Raw genomic sequence first — 23,247 nt, forward strand, 5'->3', positions numbered from 1 at the left:
TTAAGACGAGTGGCAGAGAAAACTTTTACAAATAATACGAAACAAACTCCAAAGGATCGCAGCTGTGTATATATAGGCTTAGGCATTGTAGTCCTATGTGATATATATATTCAAAAGTTATGAGCAAAATTTGCATTTGTGTACAGTGTTATCTAAACTTACAGGATTACAGGTTACAAACTTCGTTCAAATTACAGTCTGGATTTGGTAAGCACTCTTACCCAGCTCGAGTTCACATCTAACTGTCTGCCGTCTTGTTTCTTCTTCAATACACAAACTTTAATTTGAATAAAACATTTTTATTTGTTTTCTTTTGCTTTGTCGCCACTAATACAGTTTACATAGATGTGGCGGCGCACTACAATTATTGTATATTGGATTGTTTATTATTCGGTTGTGATATTGGCCATATTTTTTTTTCAATCCGTCTAGTTTTAATAGATTTATAGTTTTTAAATATGTGTTTTCATTAAATTATGACATGTATTCCGTATGGATTGGTTTAATGGGATCAAGTATATGTGTCCAAGCGGAATTCAAATTTATCTTGCATTGGTAGGCTACAGAGTTGATTTCCTGTAGTGTGATGTATGATATTGGCCAACGAACCTCCAAGATCTTAAACTACGCATACAATTACAGTTAAGATATAGATACATCTCTGTTTCGCATATGTAACTAATAACAGCCTTGATACTGTTGCAAAAGACATGGAAGCTGTATGAAATTGTTACAGGTTTGAGTCGTAACCCTAAAAATATGTATGTATCTTTGAGTTCGGGTGAGTGGATGCGTTGGGTGAATCGTTACAAATGTTGTCTACAACTATGTTTAGTATATGCCATATCTAATAAACTATATCTAGGTTATCTTGTTCCTTTGAGCTGGCTTCTGTTTTGTTCCTTTTGTTTTTTATCTTTGAAGGTTTGTTCATGTTGAATACAGTGTAAAAGGATGACTTGCAACACCTTGGTTGGAGGGAAGAGAATACTTTTCAGGAAGGGTTTGTGGGTGTGAATACGATTTTGAATACCTTTAGCTATGGCAGTAGCGAAATAAAATAGGGTTCAGGGCAACTGAGAATACTGCAAAGTGCTTCAAAAAGGTACTCCCTTTTAGCTAGATGCAACTATTTCGAGTGGGGAAGGGATTTTCAGGAGCAAGTGGTTGTACAACAGCATGCACTCGCATTCAAATACAATTCACACACGTCTAGAATTCCTATATAGCTTACATACAACAATATAACTAAATCTACGTGCGAGGAGCCCTATTCCATCGCCTACTCCTCGTCCCGCTCCTTAACATCAGCGCAGTGCTGTGGACGCCACTTCTAGCTCCAGAAGTCCATCATGTTCACCAGATTGCACTTCTTCAGCTCCAGCTTGGTGGGCCTTGCCCGAAGTCAAGCTCTCCCAAAGATGGCCCTGTCTGAGACATCTCCAGTGGACTGTGAGTGCGACATGGCCATGGTGGATGCTCCCGACGACGACTGCTGTTGCTGTTGCCCACCATGGTGGTGATGGTGGTGCGTGGTCGTGGCAATGGTGGCCGTCGATGCATTGTGGTGCGTCACATTGTGATGGTTGTGCGCCAACGTTGAGCTGCCGTATTTGGAAGACATGGCACCCACAATTCCACTGCCTGTACCGGGCAGATGTTTCCTGGTGGCCGCTGACGAGACATGGTGTGTGCTGCCACTACCCACTCCTCCGTAGATGCGGTGCAGGGAGTACTGCTGCACGGACTCCAGATCCGAGACGCTGGACGTGATCTTCGAGCGCACCGCCACCTTCTGCATGCTGTTGTACTTGTCGCTGGCACTCAACTTGATGTCGGGCAGGTGTCCATTCGATTGGGCATGGCCGTGACTCTGAGATGGCGGCTGCTGTCTCGACTTGGTTGTGGTGGCAATCGCGGCATTATGCACCGCCGTGGTGCTGGTAATCGAGGCCACCACGGGACCGTTGGTGCCCGGCGAGATCTCCGAAAAGCTGTAGCAGGAGGACTTCTGGGAAACACTGTTGAGTCCGGAACTGGACGAACTGCTCGACATGCGGCAGCTGCGATGGCGACTGGAGGAAGAGGGCTGCAGAAACTCGTGGTGGGCCGCCTCGTCCGGCGTCATCCGCTCCGCAGGATCCCACTCCAAGCAACGCTGCAGGAAGTCGATGAAATAGCGGTCCTGGCAGTGCAAGATATGTGCCAACGACTTGCTGCCTGGCGACCGTTTGCGTCCCTTGGTGTTAGTTATGCAGCGCGGGGCATCACGGGAATCAAAGAACAGCCGACGTCGCCTGGCAACCGATATGAGCACCTTGGGCGGCAGACCGAGCACCTCCATGATGCAGGCTAACTGCTCAACTTCGTTTTCGCCGGGGAAGAGCGGGAATCCTGTGTACAGCTCCGCCAGAATGCAGCCTTTGAAAAATTTGAAAAAAGTAAGGGTTGACATATAATTAGTATTGATTTTTGATTCTCGATAGGGGGTCAGCAATTGCTGCAGTCATTTCGGGCAGGCAAACAGGCGCATTGACCTTGACTTTGTGGCATACACGTGTCTCCCATTTCTTGTGTTCCAGATTATTTATTTCCTACTGCACTTTCTAATGGACATTGAGACAGGCAAGTCAAGATGTCACTGCAAGATGACCGAATCAAGGCCTTTGACTGACATTTCCTGCGAAATGTGGCTATTTATGTCCATTCACTAAATTGAATTGAATGGTATAAAAGACCACATGAATAAGCTTTTTCTATAAAACAAATTCCACAAGTCACATGGTCTTCGCTTTGATCAAAGCTAGTGCTTCCATTAGCTTAAAATGCATAAATTCTTAGAAAAAATGCCAAAACACGTTTAACAAGTTCAACGGTAGTCCTGGTTTTAAATGGAATAGATCCACAAATAATTCTTTGTAAGGCCCAACCTTTATATATTCGCATGAAAGGCCAATAAGCCAGACTACACTCAGTTTGCTATAAGATTGCTTTAAAGGCTGGTCTCTTAGTTCGGCATAATCAATACAACTTATGTGAAACTATGTACTATCTTAGCATCTGGCCCTTTCCTTCTCCCTGCGACCCCATTTACCTAATGAATCTCAAAGCAATCAAACCCACTCGCATCTATTGCAGATGCCCCATGCTGTGAGGGAGCTGAGTTTGTTAAGAGCTCACATCATTCAACACGTAACCCATTTCCATTGCCTGCACTTGCTCTGTATGCTCAGGGCAGAGTAACTCAAATAAGGAGGTCCACATATGAAGAAGCCCAAGACAGCGGACAAAAATAAACCGAGCTGGCTTTTATTAGGGACCAGAAATAACAACCTGCCACCGCAGGACCCCACGTCCGTGCGCACATTTAATGAGTCCATTGTTGTCGGCGGAGCTCACGATATTTTGCCATCGCTGCTCTTGCTGCTGACCGGACGTGGTTGTGGTCGGAAATGGGCGCTAAAAGGATGTGCACGATGAGGCCAGGAGTGGCTAAAAGTCCGCACTGGGCTGGGCAAAATTATTGTATACATAAACTTCAAGTGGGGCGCCACTTGTTGAGTGCGCCCCTTGACCCGCACCTCCGGTGGCTTCGTCGATATCTCATTGTTCGGTCGCTTGGAGGAGGTCCTTTTCCGCCTTCGCTTTTGCCTGTTGCTACTAATTGGCCTAGTGCGTGTTCTTACACTTGGCTGAGCTTTTCGCTTTGGGCCAGGTCAATTGAACGGGCAAAGTGGATAGCTTTAACTGACAGAAAAAGTGTTCTAAGAAGAAAAACTAAGCAGATTTTCCGAATGAAATAGTTGGTGAACTTTAAACCGTTCCAAAATATTAAAAATGTGGTGTCAGATTTTGATAATTCTTTGAAAGTTTGTAAGTGGTTCCTCTATTTTTCTCGATACACCGTTTGCCCTACAAAACGTGTCCACGTGCAAGGAAACCCACAAATGTTTAATATTTAATCCTTCAAACCTTCCATTACCTGCCTTATTTATTGGGCCAACGTGTGTGGGCCATAAATTTGCCTGCCAAATGCAGGGCGAGCATTTAAAATTTCATTGCATCCTGCACATGTTTTCCAGTCCACTTGGGAACACAACTGGGCAGAATGTTTTTAATTAAAAGCTTACACTCACCCAAGCTCCACATATCGATGGCTGTGCCGTATTGCAGGCCGAGAATCACCTCTGGGGAGCGATAGAACCTTGATTGGATGTACGTATAGATTTTGCGATCCACGTAGCATGAGCTGCCAAAGTCGATGACTTTAATGGAGCTGCTACCACGCTGTTTGAGCAAGATATTTTCCTATTTCCGATAGAAGGGCATTAGGTGAAGGCGTTACAATTGAATCCAATGTACTTACCGGCTTGAGATCACAGTGAATAATGTTTTCCTTATAGAGCAAACGCAGGCACTTCACAATCGAGTTGCAAAAGCGTCGTATGAGACTCATGCTGAATCCATTGTAGTTGTTCTTCTTTATCAATTCGTACAGGTTCAAGCTGCAAAGACAAGGGGCAAATGGACTATTAGTAGTGCAACCCTTTGAACATGAGTCAGCGACAAACGCCTCATCGTTGACAAAACAAGAGACACTCTTGCAAACGGGAAACAAAACATGAAGTCAAGTCAAAGCCAGCCGCTTTAAGTCCCTCTTCCCTACACAATCCTACCAAATACCGGCAACATGCACTGAATTAATTCCCATTGCATGTCGGGCTCGAATTTGGCCATACAACGATAACGTTCTACGTCAGCAACAACAATATTGACAATGTCAGTCATGAGCAGTCAGTCGGCAGACGACTATAGAACGATCCCAAAATGGTGGCACATCAACCCGAAAAGAGCCACCAAACTATGACAACAGTGGAGCAAGACACATTTTTCATTTTAAACTTATTGATACAAATAATATTCTTATAGGTAGCCACTTAAGGAAGACCTAGTATCCTCTGATCCTAGAATACTTAAAATACTTTCATAACTTTTAGTGGTCTGTTATTTATATAAATAAATGGCTTATAAATACAATCGTGTTATTTATTATTATAACCACTGTTTAAATACATCATTCTGTGGTTTGTAAAGTGTCCTTTAACTTTGTCAACCCCTTAGCTGCTTTTGTTTACTTTGCGATTTCTGTGCCATGTTTTGCATTTGCAGTTTATGCGATTGCTTTCGATTAATTAACTGATAACAAAAGAAGTCTCATTTCCTCAATGTCAATGCAACCACAAAAGGGACAACAAACCAAGATTACAGCCGGTGGTTGTAATATAGTAGTTGATCAAAAGTTTGGTCAATTGTTGTTGGCGGTGTTAGGGAACCGATGATTGATGGCTTATGCGGTAACGACAGCTCGTAAGATATTTGCCTCCCTGCTCCATCTGACCAAGAGATTTCCTTCCGTTCATCATTGCATAGATCTCAATTTATTGAACTCGCATTCATTTCGGTTTTTTCCCATAAGCTGCTATATACACAGGGTCATCAATAACTTTATCGCCTGCTCATGAGTGCTTTATTGACACGTTTGACCTATATAAAACGGGTTGGTAAATGGCCAATAGTAGTAACTGACTTGTCATGAAGAGACTCTGAACTTTTGTGCGGGAGAAAAGGTTAACGCTGTTAAAGCCAAGAAACTGTACACATGAATATCTGAACAGTCGGAAAAAGTTGTATGATTAGAAAATTAATTATTTAACATTTCTACCCCAAGCTTATGGCATAAAATTATTTTCCCTGAGGGTAGTAAGCTTTGACAACTTTTAATTCCAAGAAGGTGATGTAAAGAAAAAGGTTTCCAAAGTCTTTAAGTTTCTTGAAGTTTTGTTGCGTGTGATTTTCAGCACTTTAATCGCTTTCTGAGGCTTCCAAACATGTTCTACAACTTGTTCAAGCCGTAATCCAATTTAAATTTATGTCAGCATATGGAGAAGCCAACACACACTTTCTTGGAAAAGCGCTAAGAGTGCTTAAAAGCGCGCTAAGCTGATTGAGCCAACAGCGTGTCAAGGACGAATTTGTGGCTTTCCCACCCAGCTAAAGCCACATAATGGCATGGATGACTGTCGAAAGTGTTGGGCAACACACAGGCCGGGATCCAAGGGGAACAGATTGAGAAGGAGGCACCCAGCCCAGACCGCAAAGGTCACGGGCTTTTAATTTGAAAACTTTCATATTGCAACTGGCGTCTGGGTAAAATGCCGAAATACCACGTCTTAAAGTGAAGGGCTTTAAAGAGCAGAGGAATATCGATTTTGCAGCCACCCGAAATAGATGAGCTACTGTGGGAAAGGCAAAGCTTTTTGGCAAACAGACGAGTCTATAACAAACCAATAAGAAAATCATCAAAATGTCATAATTTCAATCGGCGAATCGGGCCGAAATACATGTGTATGCTTAGAAGTCTGCATATTATAACTGCATTATGACATGCCACACAATTGGCGACGGAGAGCCAATGCCAAAAGTCCATAAGTCTGCCATGAACTTGAAAATTGTTTTTTTTTTTCCTATTTTGGGGCTGCCTGGGCGCCATTTTCGGTTCCGCTTTTCCGTGCCCAAATTCCTCTGGTAATTTGATTGATTATTTGCCCCTGCGCCGTTGCAACTGCAACATGCAATTGTAACGAGCCACTAATGCCTTGCATTTAGCACACCAAAAATGGAACACAATAATGCCAAAAAAGCCAGTGAAAGTGAATTCGTATAAAGAAAGCTGGGAAAATCGGATGACGCCCACAATAAACAATGCATACAGAGACACGGATTTGAAGGTCTTCATTGCCCAGACTTTGTTTAAACTTTATTTAATAAATTTCCAGTTGTTAAGACCTCAGTACTTTATTGCATATTTCATGGCTGTCAATTGCCAGAGTTCTGAAAAAATAAACTTGTCTCCGTTGCGAGAATGGTGTCACCTTTTCTGAGTGAGTGAAGGGCAAAATGAACTTTTTCGTTGGCGTCGGGCAACTTTTAGCATAAATTTGAAATTGGTTTCCCCGCTGGCTGAAATCGAAAAGAGTGTGCCATTGATTGACAAGTGAGTGTGGTGAGGAAAAGCTGTCCTGTCTTCATTTGCATAGCGAATTTCCACGTGTGAAGAATGTGGAAGGCGGAATTAATTTTGCAGCTATCGATTCCACGCGACACCTTTCACATAGCACTAATGAGATGCTGGCCATAAAGTTTGACTACAGCTGCGCCTATATATTGCCTTATTTTCTCGTTAATTCCCAAAATGACTATAAATATGCAGAATTAAGAGGCTTAACCAAAAGGATATCCATTAATGATGCTGCCCCCGGCTGGGACATTTGCGACCTTGCTTTTCATCCGCCCAAGGACCAGCTAAATTTTCTCACAAAAATATCCTTTTTTTTTGCCCATCGCATTTTGCGGCATTTTAATTAGTCGACGGCTTGCTTCGTAGTCGAACCGTAAATAATCTCAGAAATGCAGAGAAATTCCTGCCACAGCACGGGGAAGTGGAGTGGAACTAGGGGCGAATTTACCTTTTAGTAGATGATAAATGACTTGGCCTTGGCCATGTCAACTGGCTTCCATCTTCCACCGCGAACTACCGTGCTACAGTGGTACAGTCAAACAAACTGACTGCTCGGGAAATGTCAATTAGCAGTAATTACTGTGCCATGGTACGGCATAATAATAACCTACATCAACATCCGTGGAACAGCTGACACCGACACTCCTGTGCCCCGCGTCCAAATGAAAATACCGCCCCCATCGAGTGTTTATTCTCCTGGTAACTCAATCCGCCGACTCGTCCTTGCCGCCCGTTCCTAATTGCGATTTACACGCGCTGAGTGCAGAAATTAATTAAAAAGAATAAACTTGCAGGACCTGCTCATTTGCATGGCCACGCCCACAGCTCACGCACGCCGCATGTTGCATTTTAATTAAAAATCATTTCGTCCTGTCGGCCCATCCGTTTGGCCCACATGACCAAAAGGCAGCGGAATGCCGACGACATCCTGTCACCTTTCTATGTCACTCTCACGTTGTCAGCGGGCATGTCCTGGAACAGTCAATTACATGGCTGATGACAGGCGGTCACATGCTGCATCTGTCCGACATTGATTGGCTTTGAAATGGATAAGGCCACGAGGTTTGTAAAAAGCAATTGCTTTCTGATCGATTGGAAAATACAAAATCACAAAATATGTGCTCCATATGTTGACTAATTACCTCAATTTATTCGACTTTAAGTGCACTGTGACCTCTGAACTTTTTAATTACATTTTCGTTAAATTTCTTTTAGTGCGAATATGAAATTAGAAATCTCATTTCTTTTATCCCCCTATCGATCAATATTTATTGCCAATTATATAATTTTATCAATAATGAGCAAATCCCCATTAAACTGTATGCACTCGTTAATTTGAGCAATAAATCCCGTGGCGATTATCGCCAACTTGATCTCGTTATGAGCCATTAAAATTGAAATCAAATCATGACACATTGCATAGCGAAAACCCGCCGAGTTGAGAAAGAGGAATGCAGTGACATTGGAGGCGGAGCACCAAGGCGCGGCAGGACACTTGCCTCCCGGGCAACATTAGCTGAAATTTATGTGCTTGACACACACCCGCAGACACAAGCTCACACACACACACAGAGCGAATTTGGCTACATCCACGAGGCCACGAGGCTCGAGCTTGTTCTTTTGGCCAAAAAGAAGCAGCGTCATTCTCGCTGGGACAATATGGTGCATAGTTATGGGGGCTCGGAATGTGTTGGCTGTCTTTGGCACTTTGGCAGCACTCATTTTATCGCTGTCGCTGTAAATTATGTGGCTCATAATGCTAGAACAAGACCAAAACACCCGACCGGCTGAAAATGCCACCTGCCAGGGTCGTCGAATGTGGGAAATCACCCAAGTATGTATGCGGTGTGTGTGCGAAATGTGTCACTCGGCGTCAATTTAGTTCCTCCCAGCCCAGGATGCTCATGCCGCTCTACATGTCCTTTTTGCGAAATGAAGTCCTTGAATGTCTGTCTGTGTCGAGGTATAATAAGTGTGTCACTTTAGGGACACGGATTAGGTTTCATATTTGCGGACCGCAGTGGTGTCCTTTTGCTAATTAGCTAATCAGATTGTGGGGCAGGCCTTCCACTGAAAACGTTTTCCTCATTCACACAGCACCACTGGGTTTATCTCGTTGGGATTCTAAAAGAAATGTTTTTTTTCCCCCTTGATTTAATTAGTTTTCCAATTTCTATTAATTAAACGGCAGGAAACCGGGCATTCCTCTTCCATCTAAGCCCGACTAATCCTATCAGAGAAACTAAATCATTTCGTCGCAAGAAATTTTCCCAGCACGGCATGCAAATTAAATTGCGTGCACGTAAATTTAATTACGTAAAACTTGCCATACAATTTGTTTACTCGTTCAAAACAAACTTTAAAACTTGCCGCCGAGTTGTCAATGCGGTTCCCCGTTCCTCTGGTCACTCGCTGGCGAAAAAGTTTGCCCGCTGCAGGGAAAACTTCTTCAAAGCTGGAGAAAACATTAAAACACTAAGTGCTCACTCCAAGCAAGAAACGGCAACGAAAAACAATTTTGCGGCTAATTAGTCGCAGAGCAAATAATTAATTAAATTTGTGTAGCTGCCTTCGAGTGGGCTAAAAACGATTTAATTTTGTCTACCCATCGATTTTTGACTGCGGCCCGCAAATTAGGGATCCCTTTTCGTTGATGGCGTGTCACGTGCCCATTTGAATTTAGAGACCCAAAATCGGTTCTTAAAAATGTCAACTCGCAAAAAATGTTAGCTTGTATTTTTACTTTCCATTTTCTTTTTTTTTTTTTGTTGGCTGCAATTAAGACAAATTAGTCGTCCGTCGGCTGACGGAAATGTCAAGCTCAATGGGAAGAATAGGCATTTGGGAGTGGGGTAAATGGTAACTGGTAAAAGGAAAAAGGAAGCAACATACAAGACCGCCGACCTTCGACGGTCGCTTTCTCAACTTTGACTGTTGCATCGCGTGACGCTTCCGTGCCTTCTTTGGGATTTATTTTTACCATATTTGCGTTGCCTGCTGTCTAAACTTTGACATATGCAGTTGGTTTTTATGCCTTCCGCGGTACTAGCCGCCCTCCCCTTCAATAGTCAACACCTGAGCTGCTCAACGGATTTCAATGCTGCCAATCAATTAGATTCCTGCCTATATGCACACACTGCAAATAGCAAGCCCCAGTACAACAGGTTTTCCTTCGGGCGAAAAACACCCACATGTGTACGTGTGGAAAAGCCCGGGGGTGCGGAAATGCATTTTCCTGCGCCTGCAAGTAGGCCACACAACATTCAACATTTAAATTGAAATTGATGGCCGAGCGGCGTTTGCGGTCTGTTGCTGTTTCGATTGTGTCTGCGTCTGTCAGTAGTTTGCGCTTTTGTGGCACGTAAATTGCGGGGGGCAGGAAATTAAATAGATATTTATATTATATATCAGGAAAATCGGGAGGTTAGCCCACGGCTATCATATCACAGAAGCCATACACTGTTACCCATTAGTAATTTAATTTGAGAAAGTCGTAAACAGAATTATGAATACCACTTGAGAGAGCATTTACGGCATAGGCAGGATTTATGGCCTTATGAAATGGCAAACCGAATTCATTTGATACACACACACATGCGGGTCAATAAAACTTAACTGGAAGACAATGAAAAACCTGCAGAAAACGCACATATGTGTGCTTGAGCGGCAATAACAGGGACCAACTTCTCATATCGCAATGCGTGCTAGGCACTTGGAACATGGAAATTAATAATAACCAAATTTTATGGCTGCGAAACACGCAACAAAAGTTGGCGAGCAATAATTGGCCGAATGTTAATAGAAATGCGAGTTATATGCGCATTTAATTGAAGACAGTAAAAGCCGACTTCACTTGAATACCCGTGACTGGTAAAATCCAAAACTAAGCGCTATTGCATTGACGTCAGAAGCAGTTAAGAAATTATATTTTAGATACATTAACCAACTCACCTCATTAGCTCGAAGGTAATACACAAATGCTTGCGGAAATAGGTATAGTCGAGCATGTGTATGACATTGTGAGATCCATCCGCGTCCTTTTCGCGCAGCTCATCGAGGATATTCAGTTCGACGACGGCCTGGTTGAGGAAGCGCTTCTTGTTCCTTATGATCTTGATGGCCACGTGTGTGTTGGTCTTGTGATCCAGCGCCCTGATGACCTGGCCAAAACTGCCCTTGCCAATTACCTCCAGAATCTCGTAACGAAAGGCTATGTGATCGTGTTCGATCTGAAAATTAAGAGAAAGTTTAGAACTAATTTCAAACTTCGGCATAAGTTTGCACTTGACTTACGATCTTGTAGTTGCCATTATCATCGTCATAGCCCAGATTTGTGGTATTGGCTGTGGGGGCGGGTTTGTTGTAGTTCTTGCTGGCGTGCTGGCCAAAATACCACACCTCCTTGTACACCTTGAGCTCTTCAAACTCAAGATCGGTTAGGTAGTTGCGGAACTTCTTCACCAGCTCTGTTAAAAATGAAAACAAATGTTGTGCACATAAGAAATCAAGTTTTTAAAAATAACTCAATGTATGGTAAGTAAAATGTATAGTTCTCATTTTATTTGCATCTACAGCAGCAATTTAATTTCCGTCATGGCTAAAAGCTTTTTCGTGCTTACTTCTTTCCACTGAAACAACTCGTCCTTTTACCCATTTTGTTGTAACCAAGTGAACAGGTAATTGAAAATTTTCCCATGTGGCAACAGCCACACTCTAAAACCCCATTGACCCTGACCTCAATGCCATTTCACTTGCTTTTTTTCTGAAATGTATATAAAATTAATTAGAGCGAGCTGTGGAATGATGGAGTGTGGCCACCAAATGCCCGAAGGGTGTGCTCAACTAATTGGCATTGGGCTGCAGCGATGCAAGCCAGCAAACGCACAAAGCATCCCTGAGCTCTGGCCCCAAATAGACAGCCTCTCTATCCAAAGCCTATGGAGGGTGTTTTTAACCCACTCAGGATTAACACTCTCCAGAATAACAAATATATAAAAGCTAAAAAATAATAATAAAACACTCTATAAATGGCAAAGGTTTTGTTTCTGTGGCTTAAAACTGAAAGTACACTTAAATCACCAGACGGCATTAAAGGGTTAATGGTTATGCTCCTGCTTACCAGATGGCGTCATGGGCGTATTGCACTTGAGCTCGCCACTTCCCGTGCTGCTGGCCGAATTTCCCGAGCTGCCACTTCCACTGCTGCTATTGGACTTTGTGGAGGAGCCGCGCTCGTTGCCGCCATTACTGCTGTTTGTTGTCGATGAGGAGACGGGCGATCCGATGTTGTTGTTGTTGTTGCTGTTGCCATTGCCGTTCCCATTTCCATTCAGGGATGTCGTCGTAACCGTGGTCTCATTGGCAGCCACATGGTTGTTGTGGCCATCCAACCGACGGGATCCATTACAGAGTTGTGGCAAATCCAGTCGAGAGCCCGTCAGTCGAACATCCCGCCGCAACTTCTCGTTGTCCAGCTGGATCTGCATGGGGGAATAAGCATTTCAGAGATTAGTAAAGTTCGGATGAGGAATGGTATTGTATAGCATAGCATACTCCCGGGCACCGAACGAGGTCGGACTGAAGAAGCTTATAGCCCGTGAATCCCTTGCGCAAAAATAAGCATACTTTCTGGCTAAAAATCTTATTAAAAACGCGTTTGCGTATCTTTTCCCATTTCATTGTTGGAAATTATACTTGTTCAAAGAATATTTTACTTGTACAGATATATCAAATACATTCTTGACAGTAAGTTCTCAGTCTCTAGTTTCAGGTTTCGAATCTAGTTTCAGGAATCCCAGCTTATTAACTATTTGTTTACAGCCCGCACGTAATCGATCCCATCTACTTACCGGCATTTCGCATCGATCCAACATTGTGTCGACTTCGCTGAGTTGTCGTTTTAGCCAAAAGAGAATCGTGTCCACGAAGAGTAGTCACCCTGAGTCCGGTGCTTAGCTGGTTGAGTTGTATCTCCTCTTCCGGCAAACAATTATTGATCACTTTCGGGGTAATATGTCTTTGGGGCGCACATTTGCATTTGTTTTGCTTGTTGGGTGCCAACTGCAAAGAGGTAAAGAGGTAAAAGTCTATAAGAATCGGTCGTTGGAACTCTTTAAGCCCTTGACTTTTAACCCTTTTTCCCGGTAACTAACGCGAACAAAACAAAATATAATAATAATAATAATAAATGATATAGAATCAGCCGGGTATGCGCATTCCAAGTGCACACCATAAATAAAACGATAAATGGTAAACAGCAACGCCCCCGAAATATCAGTGACATGGCCCAGGGCATGGCACATAACTAACTCAAAATGCCAGTTCGTCAGTTACCAGTTAGCAGTTTTCATTGTCAAGGCGGGCGACGACAAGCGGTCTCATCAAAGGGCCCAAAAACTTTATTCATATTTTCTCCACAAGGGTCGTAAAGAAGCAGTCGTACAAAGTCGTATGCCCTCCAAGAAACCCTACCCACTTCATCAGCTCCCCATTCCCCCAATTGCAACGGCCAGTTTGCCAGCTGACAGGCATAAAAACTCGGAAACCAAAGTCATGGCCAATTATTGGCCTTTTTCTCTTTTGTCTGTGTTTGTGGCTCGTTGTGCATTTGACAGTTTGAACGCTTGTTGTAGGGGTTTTGGGTATCCCAAACTAGAACTCGCACTCAATATGCATGATAATCATAACCCTTTTTGGAAAGGACGAAAGTCACCCCTTTTTCGTGGGCTAAGTGCAGCGGGAACTTCGGTTTGTTTGGTAAGTTACCTTATGAATGGAGGCATAATGAAGGCAGTTTCCCGAAAATGCACTGTAATGAAGTATTAAAATTTGTCTGCGGATTTCAAATTTCACTGCGATCTTTTCCATTAATTAAGTTCTAGTTACGGCTAAAACGTTATTAACATAAAGAAAGTCATTATTTCGAAAACATTTTTACAACCTCTAATGACTAGAGAATTTCTCTTACTGCAGCTTGACTTAGGTCACAAAATAGGTGGTAACCACTTGAGTAGTTCCTATTTTCCTAACCATTTTCTCCGTCCCTATATCCTCAGCGGTTTGGCATGCTCGGTTAAATTTATTGGCTTTTAAAAGTTTTCTGTCATAAAATCATAATTTACTGCATTCGTTTTCTTCGTCAAACTGACATTTACAGTGAGTTTGGAGGAGTTTGTCGATGGGGGCTTAGTTCGAGGCTCTACTTCATAAAATATATTTCGGTATTGTCTGCTGGTTGAATCGTTAGCAATACTTGTTTTCTTTGCCCACTTGGTTGTGCCGAAGTTGGTTGAAGTTACTATGCTTACTCAGTCACTCAGGCTGTCCGTCATTAAATGCACTTTTTGGCTCTGCATTTTCCGAATGAGTTAAACCATTTTGCGCAGAAAACAAAGTGAGACTTGAAGATCAAAAGTCAGGACCAGTTTAACATTGTGCCTGCTCGAAGTTTGATAAGCGAAAGTTTTTTGAACCCGCCTTCAAGACACTAAGCTCTTGGCAAGGTTGAACAATTATGGCTAAATTTAGAGACCGTTGAAAAGGTGTCGTTGCTGACGGTCAATAGTGCGCTTTGTTCTGCCAGATTTAAATGACAAATCAATTGAAAATTGTCGGGCGGCTGGCGACTGCCGTCGATTGTAAGTGAGTCCAACAATTACACGCCCCAGCAAACGAACCATTTATCGACATTTTATGACGCCGTTTTTGCTTGGCTTTTGCATTGATTCCAATTGAGAAACGTCAAGATCACTGGGGATCGTTTGTCATTGCTTTGACACCCACCCAAAGTCTGCAATTTCTATTAATGACACTGAGCCTCAAATGTCAGACTCAATGCTGAATTTTCGACTCGACTTTACGAAGATGTCTTTGGCTAGCCTGTGTGTTTGGGTTGATTTGGCATTGAGGTTTTGCATTGAACAAGTCAAATCAAATTTCAAAATAGCGCAACCTCCAAACGACAGATCGATATCAGATCGCATTTCAAATCGAAATGTTTAATTCAAAGCGATACCGCATTGATTTATTTCCATTGCCCTGGTCATTTCAATCCAACGAAAGTTGACTCCTTAATGGTGGCAAAAGAAACCCGCTTTAATTTGGTAAGCACCCATTTTATTTCTCCCCATTGCACAATCAACTCAGAGTCTGATGATGATGCTATCGCTCCGTTGACCCAAAGCATTAAAAACAAAATATTAAGCCATTAATTTGAAATTTCTACGCCAAGTGTCGGCAGACGATAAAAGTACAAAACAAAAGGAAAATTGGCCACTCAAAGTAATTGAGTTGCACTAAGTTAACATTTCGTTCGTTGCCTGTCTCCGAAATTAACAATCTCGAAAAAAAGCGGTGAGAGAAGATGGCGTGGCAACTTTTGTGGCAATAAAAATGTCAAGAAATGTATGTGCATAATTTGTCAATTTACTACCGCAACTTATTTTGACAAGTGCGGGAAAAACATCTCAATCTGAAAAAAAACGAAACAGTGCCCAAAATTGTGAATGCACTCACCAAGTGCATTTAGTTATTGGCAAACAAAACTTCCAGTCTGCTGTGATTTTTATGTGAATTTCTTTTTTTGATCGTTTAATAAATGTCAATTGCTCACTGAGGCAGTGAATTTGTTTGTGCTCCTCGGTTCGTCAGCAAAAAAAAAAAAAAAAAAACAAAAATAATGACGAGGGGAAAAATAAATAAAAACAAAACAACAAAACGTGACATTTGCCTGTTGACTTTTGACACTTGCAATCATTTTGGGCAAACCCGAAGCGAAGATTTATATGCAAACTCGACAGATCTTCATGTAAAGTAAGTTCTTTTTTCCCGTTTTCATTTTATATTTTCGCATCGGAAAAACCTTCGATGGCAGCTGCAAAATGTCAGACATTGTTAAAGGAGTGCTGCCATTTGTAAGCATCGATTTTGGGGCAGTGTCAACAAGAGGATGCCACCGAGTTTGGTCTTCGCCGGCGAAATGCCAGCTGGAATTCTAGCAACTCTCGGCTTTGGAATCTCGATGGCCTCAACGTGTCAATAAGCTGTCCGAAATTGTGTTCGCCAACTTGCCCCATTGTCGGATTTGATTTATTGAAATGTTTCTTTTGATTTCATGACGCCTCAAGTGCCGCCTGCCGAAAATTCCGTGTCCGTGTGCATACAAAACAGCAAGTATAACATTAAAAGATATTTCTTACGAATATTTTTTGATTGCGAACTGAGTGAAGTACTGGGCTCGCTAAATGTGGGTTGAAGACATCACGTCTAGGGCTTTTATTTTATTTTATAGTCTTACAAGCGGCGCATGCATGAAATCGAAAACGACTCGAATCTATTGTTCAATCAGATTTTATTGATTTGTCTGCCTTTGGCCCAAAAATGCCAAGCAATTTTTGACACTTTGAAGTTTTGGGGGTAAGAAACACATTAAGGGGCTTTGATCTCTGGAGATTCTAAAAACGGATGGAAAAAAACAATGACGGGAATTTTAAAGCATCTTCTAAACAATCCAAAACTTTGATCACTTGATTGTTAATGGATTTGTATTTACATAACTGTTTAGCCAGCTTTTTATGTATTTAAAAGTACCAATTGATCGATTGTGAATATTAAACTTTAAGAGCATAGCACTCGTAAAAACCAATTTAATATTATTGCCAAGTAGTCTGCTCAAATGCACTCAAAAAGGTCATGCATGTTTGCCATTCGCATGCCCATCATAATGCGCAACAATTTTCTATACTTTTTTTATAGTTCAACGCCAGACATGCATGTTAGGCTCAAATTTTTCAAGTAATTCGCAATGGTTTACATAGAGCTGCTACTTCGATTCGCTTGGATATTTGGCACACGTGACCCAGATGGGCGTTACTCCATTTAATTATGTGGCACACCAAGAAACGAGAAATACATAAAGCATCATTTGTCAACCGGCAAAATTTCGGTTAACTATTACCTCGCGTGGCCCAGAAAAGCGAGGCAGCCCACGAAAATAGAAAATAAATAAATGCAAAAAAAAATAAAAATAAAAATAAAATAAAAGGGAACCCAGCCAGGCGACATGCTATAAACATTTTTGTTCATTTCATTTCGCGCAGACATGAAACATAAGTGAATTTCATTTAGTTTTCATTATTACGCCTATTTCCGTACGCCGAAAGCAGGCCACAAATTGCATGCCACCTAATTTGGTTAGGGCCCCGGAATGCTTTTTCAACCGGGCATTAACCAGCCAACTATCCGTGCCCAGGCCCCCTAAATGTGACCCCATAAACCATTGACCCACTAACCCCAACCCTAAGTAATGACCCCGGGCGAAAAACGTCAACAAATCCATATAGATTTCAACTGGAGGGACTCCGCTTGGGCAGCGGAAGTGGCGGCGATTCCATTTCGTTGGTCAGTTGGTGTGCTGCGTCACCAGAGGGGAACCAATCGGTGGTCAGTGCTACAGTTGGCATAGGTCGATGCTTGTTGGACTTGGTGGTTCTAGTTATTAGATCAAAAGATTCTAATAACGTATAAAAAATAGAAATTGTTTGGTTATTATAACTATACAAATTACTATTTTAAACCAAGTATTTACACATCCACCTAATAGCTTTTTAACATTCTAAAAACCTGTTCCATTTTCCAACTATTTCCATTACTGTCACCAGTAAATTCCTGGTCACTATTTCAAATCATACAAAAACCAGAGCGGCGAAAAAAGAGTGCAGCAACAGATGCCACAAGGTGTGCGCCTGACATATAAACCCTAATACCCCAACACAACGCCAAATGCGAACAATCGGCAACCCCCAACTGCCAACGGGCCAACGTGGCGTATGTGTAATGGTGGTCAATGCACTGCTTAAATCGGAAAAGCTCCCCAGCCGTAACCTCCAATCTAGGGGGACAAATGGGAAAAGGCATCGGTTGGTTGGTAGGAAAAGATAAAGGCAAAAAACAATAACAATTTTAATAACTTCCGTTCTAGAAACACTTTTCACTGGCTATCGAATGCACAAAGACAATAGCGTGAAATGGGGGGCTTTTTGGGTATTGGGACTGGCCAAGTGCAGCGGGTTAGCGGATTTTATTGCCCGTGTTTCTGTGCATTATGTTTTATTGAGCCCAACTGTGCGGCACCAACAATCGTGAAAATCGCTTTAAGTGGCAACTGCCCGCTTTGGGTGGAACAAAGTGGATCGGAGTTGTCGCTTTTGTTGTCGGAAAATGACAATTAGCCGTGTGTTTTCCTCCATTTTCTTTCCACTTGCTCATTTGACAGTCGACTGCATTTCCACTCGTTGCCCACAAATGCAAATGGGGAATGGAAAATACAAAAGGAATAAGCGCACAAATATAGATGCATCTGATGTTGATGTTGATTTTTCGTAGCTCGTCGCGGAAGTCTTCGAATGTAATTCCAGATTGAGTAATAAACATCCAATTATCTGTGTGTAACAGCTGCAAGCGCATTGCAGATTTTGGTTAATGGGTCTGTCGACATCGAGATGAAAATGCAGGAAGCGAAGTGAAAACTGTTACAATCTGAATCGAAATTAGCCACGGGGGATTATTTGTTTTCGAAATAGAGTTAAAAATGATGAGAGTGAGTCGTTGCAAGGGGAAATCGGTGCGGAGATCGAGATCCCCAGTAACCTTTCGACTTTGATTGATTGGCAGACGGTGCGGAGTATGGAGAAGGTTTTCTCCACTTTGTGGGCTTGGTAATCCGAAAAATACAAGCTAAAATACTGCTAAACTGTTGGTTTTTGTTAAACTATAACAAATGAACCTTGTCGAATATATTACAACATAATCACTCAAGCAGTTTGAGTTCTGAGTGTGAAGTGCCTCCACTTATAATTGCCCGCTTTTACAACACAAGACAATAATTATTTCTGTCACAATATGATGTGCCATGTGCTGGGCAAATTTTAATAGCACCCAAAAAAAGAATCTTCGCCACTAATTCAATTCTCGTTAATGGTCTGCCCAACCTTGATGTTCATTAACCCACCAGACCGACTCAAGTTCAATCACAAAGCCTCAGGGCAGGGCAAAATAAAAAAAAAAGAGAAAAAAAATATATCAACTAATCAAAATGTCACACTTTCCATACAGAAAGCGGAGAAAAAATCTGCTGACAGCTGACAAAACCAAAGCAACCAAAACCAAAACCCAGCAACTACAAACTACGAGCTTTTCTGTGTGTGTGTTTGTAGTTTTTGTGGCGGAGGAAGGGGGCGTTGGCGCTTTACAATGAGCCATGGAATACTCGAGCAATTGCTGGTGGGTCCGATGGGTGGTTCATGGTGGTGCGCGGTGTGGTGCAGGGCGGTGGTGCTCAGATTACAGCAGACAGGGGCCAGGAAAACGCCGAGCGACGTTGACGACTCGCGACAATTGCCTCAACTTTGGCGTTAATGAACATGAGCACACTTTACCAAAGCGAGACGAGAGTTTTTCATGGCCCAAGCCCCCCTTCCATTCCATTTCAGGCCTGATTCCAAGACGGCATAATGAATTGATGTGGCTGCTGCCAGCGCGATGATTATGATGAGATCCAGTCGAGTCGAGTCGAGATGGGAAAAGCATAGACGGCGTAGCAAAACTCGTCCACAATTTGTGAGAGAAGCGAAAGAGCGAACAAAAAGCATTTTAACATTTAATAATATGAAAATAATTGAAGCAATTACTAAAAGCAACATATACGAGTGACAGAGCGAAGGCACGATCAACACAATTAACCATATTGTAGTTTCTTTATGACCCAGACCGCTTGTGCGAGAATTGTTATATAAAGGCAAGAAGAGATCGTGCGAGCTATAAAATCGATAAGTTAAATTTTTATTAATTAAATATTATACTTATTTCTCAAACCACGATGTGCAATCCTTTAGTCTACCATTGGGTTAATGATATTACCTGTGCCACTTGCTTTTGCGGCCGATTAGTTAACAAGCTCGACTTACCAGCCTGTAAACTAGATCAATTACAGATTTTACCCCTTTCCCTTTTGGTCCCTCAATCCTAATGTTTCTACTTATCGAAGAAGGCAGAAAGCCGAAGCAAACAAGTAAGGGAAAAGGCAAACCACAGGCAGAAACAATTGACATTTGATTGACTGACAGTCGTTTGTCAGTTTTTTGACAATTAGGCGTCAAAGTGAAATTGCTTTCGATTTCATATGAAAACGGAGACATATGCCCCACAATTGCCTTGAAAACTGATTGGGAAATTCTGGGACTGGCCTTGATTGCTGTGGAACTATTTTTAACACAAAACTGTGTTTGGTTTACTATTTTTGCAGCTACCCAAAAAAAAAGTCAAAGAGAAGGCCTGCCGAAATTAGGTCAAAATTCTCCCACTTGGCATGCGAAATAAAATGGCGAGAGAAGGAAAAATTTTAAACATTTGAATATAAAACTAATTGGGGGTCGTGCTCGAAAGACAAAAGTCTTCTTATAAAATGATCAAGTTGGCGGCGATCATCCATCGGCTATCATGATTACCCTCATCTTTTGAGAATGGGGATTTTTGTAATCTTTTCGCTGGAAATGGGGCTGCAGAGTCCCCAAAGTCCATTTAGCATTGAACCAGTTTTTTGATCTCCGGCCAGGCAGTTCATTACGAAGATAAACACATCAATCGGCCAAATTTAATAGTATTTATTTGGTTTTCGTCTATTTTTACTGCTAATTTTCACAGTTTGCTCTTTGCTTTATTACATTTCGAATCGCATAAGACACATATTTGCCGGATGACAAACAACATTATATCGTGTGTGTCGGCTTTTGTTTATAATGCCAAATTCAGAGGTTCACTGAACTGAACCGCTTGTCGCGTGGTCACCAGAAGAGGGGTAATTAGTGATGGCATTTGGTCTGAATTCCCCCGTTCGCCGATCGATCCAACTAGTTTATTTCACAGAATCCAATTGAGTGCTGGTGCTCACAAATAAATGATACACATCTTGTTCGGCTTCTAAGGCATCGATTACGTGCAGAGCATCTGTAACGAGCTCTCAGTCAAAGTAGAAGCCACAAATTGCATGGCTTGCACACTAAACCCATTCACTGCACATATAGAGTGGTGGTGGGTGGTTTTCCACTCGGGTGGAAAAACAGTTTCTCGAGTGCTGTTGCACCTGAGCCGAGGAAATCCCGCACGAAAAACTATTTGGCGAGTGTTTTTTATTGCACTCTTCAAGGCACCTGGTGTGCTAAGCTTATGTGCTCAAATATTCAGGGACAAAATAAAAACGCTTTTACGGGATTATATATTTTAAGCATCCCCGAATCCATTGTTTCTGATCACCTTTTTGGCGCACACAGCGTGCTTCGTGAGCTTGTGGCCATTAAAATGCGCTTTTATATCGCGGTTTTATGGCTAAATTTTATTTAAATCTGGACCGTTTCGAGAGTTTCTCGTTGAGGCTGGGCAAGGTTTATTTTTGTGCAACAGCCACGAGAACAGGCGAATTTCTTTGTTTACTTTTCGTGTGCGAGGAGAATCATTAAAAACTTGACCCAGTTTTTCGGGTGAGTCAAGCTCGTGCCAATATTTCTTGAACTTTGCGCTACGGCTATTTCTATTGCATAACTAGCGCACCTGGCGTGCACCGATAACGATTGGAATTCCGATTCCAAATCCTATTCCGATGACCAGCCGCCACCAAGCTCCAGCTTTGAAACCCCAGCTCAGCTTTTGCCTTTGTTTCTGATTTGTTTGCCAGCCAAGGCTGTAGCAAATCCATTCACTCGCCTTAGTCAGCAACGACTTTGCAGTTTCAGTTGCAGTTTGGGTTTCAGTTTTTCGTCCATCTTACATCTTTCGAACAATGAAAAATTGGCAATAGTCATGAAAGCGAAGCATTCAAAAATAAAAACAAGTACCAGAAATCCGCGAAGCGCAAAGCAATTAGACATGCAATTCTCGAAAGTACAAGTAATGTCAAAGTTGTAATTAAAACACGTCCGTAAAGCTGTTCAAATTTTGAGCAGATCATCGCCGTGAGGCAACTTATAAATAAATATAATAATAACTCCTAAATGGCTTAGCTTCAATTGTTACTGTTATGGCACTCGAGATGAGCTCCGTTATACAACTCCTGAAAGTGACATATTATGCATGCAAACTATTCATTCCATTTAGGCTAAAGTCAAACCATATATCACTTGGAGCGTCGAGCTACTCAACGCAGTGCAGCAGCATCAGAAAACCGACACAGCACCGACAAAGTCAACTCACAAAAGAAATATGAGAAAACTCGTAAATAAGAAATGTCACAAAATTTCCATTTGAAAGGTTTTCTCTGGCATAGGAAAAAACAGTCGAAAAGTGGAAGTATACAAACACAAGAGCGGGCCAAAAGTCAAGGTCTGTCAACTCTTCATCGCTGGAACATTTAAAGCGGAATAAATAAATTACAATGCAGACCAACAAAAATGGAAAGTAAATGAGTCGGGAAATGCAAGACAGACAGTATTTCAATAAAAACCCAAAATTTCCACAGCAGAAAGTGCAAGTTAAAGGTCTGAATATTGATTGGTGGCTGGGGCGAAATACTTAATGAGCGTCAATGGCTGTCTAAACAATTTGTGAAGACTCATAATGAAGTTGTCAATTAGACGAGGAGAAAACCTTGCGCAAGCTGTTTTAAATCAGCCAAAAGTTTTGCTAATTGTACTTGGAGGGGGCAGGATGAAGCCGCTAAAATCCCTAACAAGTTGCTGGCCAAACACGAAGACCTGAACTCCTGGGGTCCGAAACTTGCTAAACTGGCTTCGGAGGCTTTGGCTTCTTTCACATGGTCTGCGATGCAGGTTTTTGAAGATCATGGTCCAGCGAGCTAACAACTTGTTGTTACTCTTGTTGTTGTTGTCGCCAAACGCATGCCCCTTGATTGTTGTTGTTGTTGCTGTTGCAGATGTTGGCGTTGCACTTAAGTGGCTAAAGATTTTTAAGGTTAATGCACTTGAGTTCGTTGTCGCTTCTTTGCTGACCAAACTTGGTTGCCCGGTTGTTGTGTTTGGTGTTACAACTATGACGGCAACTCCTTTCGTGATCTTGTCGCAATTTACATTTTCATCCACCAATAAATGCGTAAATAATAATTATCCGTTAGGCTCTGCACATAAATTGCCATCAATTTGCTTTTGGATCTTGTTTTTATGTTT

At 42.1% G+C, this 23,247-nt stretch overlaps 2 protein-coding genes across 12 annotated transcripts in view; one reads left to right on the forward strand and one right to left on the reverse strand.

The window, feature by feature from the left end:
- Positions 1–278: 278 nt before the first annotated feature.
- LOC6732311 (dual specificity tyrosine-phosphorylation-regulated kinase 2) overlaps positions 279–23,247 on the reverse strand; it is a 49,018-nt gene continuing 26,049 nt past the window's right edge. For 6 of the 7 annotated variants that reach the window (XM_039291222.2, XM_039291219.2, XM_039291220.2 and 3 more), the window contains 7 exons: positions 12,928–13,138; positions 12,198–12,558; positions 11,372–11,544; positions 11,030–11,307; positions 4,367–4,505; positions 4,137–4,308; positions 279–2,421 (listed from right to left, as the gene is read on the reverse strand). In XM_039291222.2, coding sequence (XP_039147156.1) covers positions 1,406–2,421; positions 4,137–4,308; positions 4,367–4,505; positions 11,030–11,307; positions 11,372–11,544; positions 12,198–12,558; positions 12,928–12,951 — 2,163 coding nt within the window. In that variant the 5' untranslated portion in view covers positions 12,952–13,138 and the 3' untranslated portion in view covers positions 279–1,405. Of the gene's footprint in view, positions 2,422–4,136; positions 4,309–4,366; positions 4,506–11,029; positions 11,308–11,371; positions 11,545–12,197; positions 12,559–12,631; positions 12,782–12,927; positions 13,139–23,247 lie in introns of those variants that run through there. The other variant, XM_039291217.2, reaches the window with a different exon arrangement.
- The window catches only part of LOC27207580, a 41,130-nt gene continuing 33,637 nt past the window's right edge, over positions 15,755–23,247 (forward strand). For 4 of the 5 annotated variants that reach the window (XM_039291223.2, XM_044922349.1, XM_016183265.3 and 1 more), the window contains exon 1: positions 15,755–15,889. In XM_039291223.2, the coding sequence (XP_039147157.1) occupies positions 15,756–15,889 (134 nt within the window). In that variant the 5' untranslated portion in view covers position 15,755. Of the gene's footprint in view, positions 15,890–16,831; positions 17,145–23,247 lie in introns of those variants that run through there. The other variant, XR_001600477.3, reaches the window with a different exon arrangement.

The sequence above is a fragment of the Drosophila simulans genome, chromosome 2L, assembly GCF_016746395.2.
Source record: "Drosophila simulans strain w501 chromosome 2L, Prin_Dsim_3.1, whole genome shotgun sequence".
In the NCBI taxonomy this organism is placed as follows: domain Eukaryota; kingdom Metazoa; phylum Arthropoda; class Insecta; order Diptera; family Drosophilidae; genus Drosophila; species Drosophila simulans.